General features: G+C 44.4%; 2 protein-coding genes across 2 annotated transcripts in view; one reads left to right on the top strand and one right to left on the bottom strand.

The window, feature by feature from the left end:
• The window catches only part of ATL1 (atlastin GTPase 1), a 22,961-nt gene extending 22,487 nt beyond the window's left edge, over nucleotides 1-474 (top strand). Inside the window, exon 15 of the mRNA XM_031066214.1 lies at nucleotides 466-474. Coding sequence (XP_030922074.1) covers nucleotides 466-474 — 9 coding nt within the window. The remainder of the gene's footprint in view (nucleotides 1-465) is intronic.
• A 262-nt stretch (nucleotides 475-736) lies between these two features.
• SAV1 (salvador family WW domain containing protein 1) overlaps nucleotides 737-2,186 on the bottom strand; it is a 16,561-nt gene continuing 15,111 nt past the window's right edge. The window contains exon 4 of the mRNA XM_031066239.1: nucleotides 737-1,893. Coding sequence (XP_030922099.1) covers nucleotides 1,680-1,893 — 214 coding nt within the window. The 3' untranslated portion in view covers nucleotides 737-1,679. The remainder of the gene's footprint in view (nucleotides 1,894-2,186) is intronic.

Here is a 2,186-nt window from a genome sequence, read left to right as displayed (position 1 = left end):
CAGCATGGATGTCCCTGTCCCTGTGTACATAGGGCACTGCCGCAGCCCGGAGCTTTGGTCTGTCATTGCCAGCGACTCCCAGCTCATTTATGAAGCCTTATTTCCCCCTTCTTAATTAGTCACCACTGAGGAAACGTTAATTTACGTGATACCGCAACTAAAATGGCCGAAGCTTGTCCAAAAGCCAGTTTATTTCAGGTACTTGAAGAAGTTATAACATGTAACCATGTTTGTTTCCTTCGTTTAACTTACGTGAACATAATTAAAGTGTTAACTTGCTTTATCAGACACTGTTACGGGCACTTCTGCTGTGGTCTGTTAAGGGTGCTGTGAGGAACCGTTTCTGTTTGTCTGCACAAAGTGTCACTTTGTAGCTGTTCTGGAGGAAGTTTCTCTGTATTCTGTACATATTTATCCATGATAGTGCATAGGACGTGTGGTACAGTTCTATTCTTTTATTGTCAGGACTATTAAAGTTTGCTTTTGGTTCCTAAGAATTGGTTCTACAGTGAAATTATTTATTACCTAGGTAAGAGCTCCTCTGGGGTGTTTTACATGTTTGGTTTGAGTTGGGGTTTCAGGGTTGGTGTTTTGAGGGTCATTTATCCACTGACAGACCCATAGATCAGTGCCACTAAGAGCTTTGGTCATCTCAAGCCCGTGGGGCTTTTCCTGCTGCTAAGAATGGTTTATCTGATGTTCTGAAAGGTCACAAATCAGTCACACAAACCCTTCGTTCATCGAACAAAATGATTTTTATTGAATTTGTAGGATTTACAAGAAATGTACTTTTTTGTCTGCAGTGTTTATTGCACTGAAAAGAACCCATAAATAACATATCAGGACAATTAATGAACCAAATGAAATTACTGGAGAGGGTAACTGGACGATTAAAGATTTTCCCCAAGTGAGGAGCTTTAAGACAAAAGCTCATTAAAAAAAACCAAAACCCAGTAATTGCTGTTACATCCCTGATTTTCCCCCTGGGGTGGCACAGTGGGTCAGGCAATGCTGCTGCCTTTCCACTGGAGCGGGTCAGCTTTTGGAAATGCAGGATCAAAACCACTCTGCTTAGAGATCTTGGTCTTTGGGAAAGTACAAGTGTTCCCCCTCTGAGTAATCTGTGTGGAAATGAGGAGTGAGTCTGGAGTACTAATGAGCTAAAGTAAAAAATAAGGCAACTCAGGCTTCACCTGGGCGAAGCGCTGGGATCCGAAGGGTGAGATCAGCTCCTGGTGGGAGTGACCAGGCCGGGGCTGGTTCTGTACATTAAAGCTGTAAACAAAGAGCAGAGCTCTCAGGAGAGGGATCCCAAACCCCCAGGGAAACACCCTGAACGAGGCATCTGCATTTGGACAACGTTTGGAAGCCAGGACGTGACGGCTGCATCTACTGCCCTTCAAAAATACATAGCCAGCTTTTAATACTGCAGCTGACTGCAGGAAAGGGATGGAGGATCAGGGGACCACGGAACTTGCTGGTTTCTCAGGATAACAAACTACTCCCGGCACGGCCAAAAAAGATTAACAAACAATTTCCACTTTTTATAAACAACACATAATACATGTAGAAAAATATTCAAGAGGATAATAACAAAGGTGCAACGTCAACAAAAATAAGCTGCCTTTTCAACCAGAAGCACTTTTCCTTGGAGAGCTGTTGTGGTGTGGGCAGGGCGCTCAGTAGTTGGCGCTGTGCTGCTGCTGCTGCTGCTGTGCGTACCACTGCTGCCGCTGCTGCCGCTGCTCCAGCTCCCCCAGCAGCGCCTGCCTGAAGGCCTCGTAGAGCTTCACGATGCGCTCCAGCTCCTTCATGAACAGCAGCTTCAGCATGCCCTGGTACGTGTCCAGGTCGGCCAGCTGGAACAGCTCCCACTTCAGGATGTGGTCGTACCTGGGGGCAGACATGCGGGTTGGTTACAAATATTGGATATTGTTGTGAAAAATGCCAATCGCTTGGTTTTAAAGTTGAAAAAGAGTAATAAAATGGTTATAAAATAGTAATACAGTTAGAGTAATAATAATTTGGATTAAGACAATATGAGACAATAGAAACAAAGAGTTACTGACAGTCCAGGTACCTTTCTGGGCAAAATAAACCCGAAAAAGGCCCCACGTTAACAGAGGATTAACCCTTAAAAACAACAGCCTGTTGCATATTCATACACCTCATCCATGATGCAAAAA

This window comes from Geospiza fortis, unplaced genomic scaffold (genome assembly GCF_000277835.1).
Source record: "Geospiza fortis unplaced genomic scaffold, GeoFor_1.0 scaffold23, whole genome shotgun sequence".
NCBI lineage: Eukaryota > Metazoa > Chordata > Aves > Passeriformes > Thraupidae > Geospiza > Geospiza fortis.
This window is presented reverse-complemented; position numbering and strand designations above follow the sequence as displayed.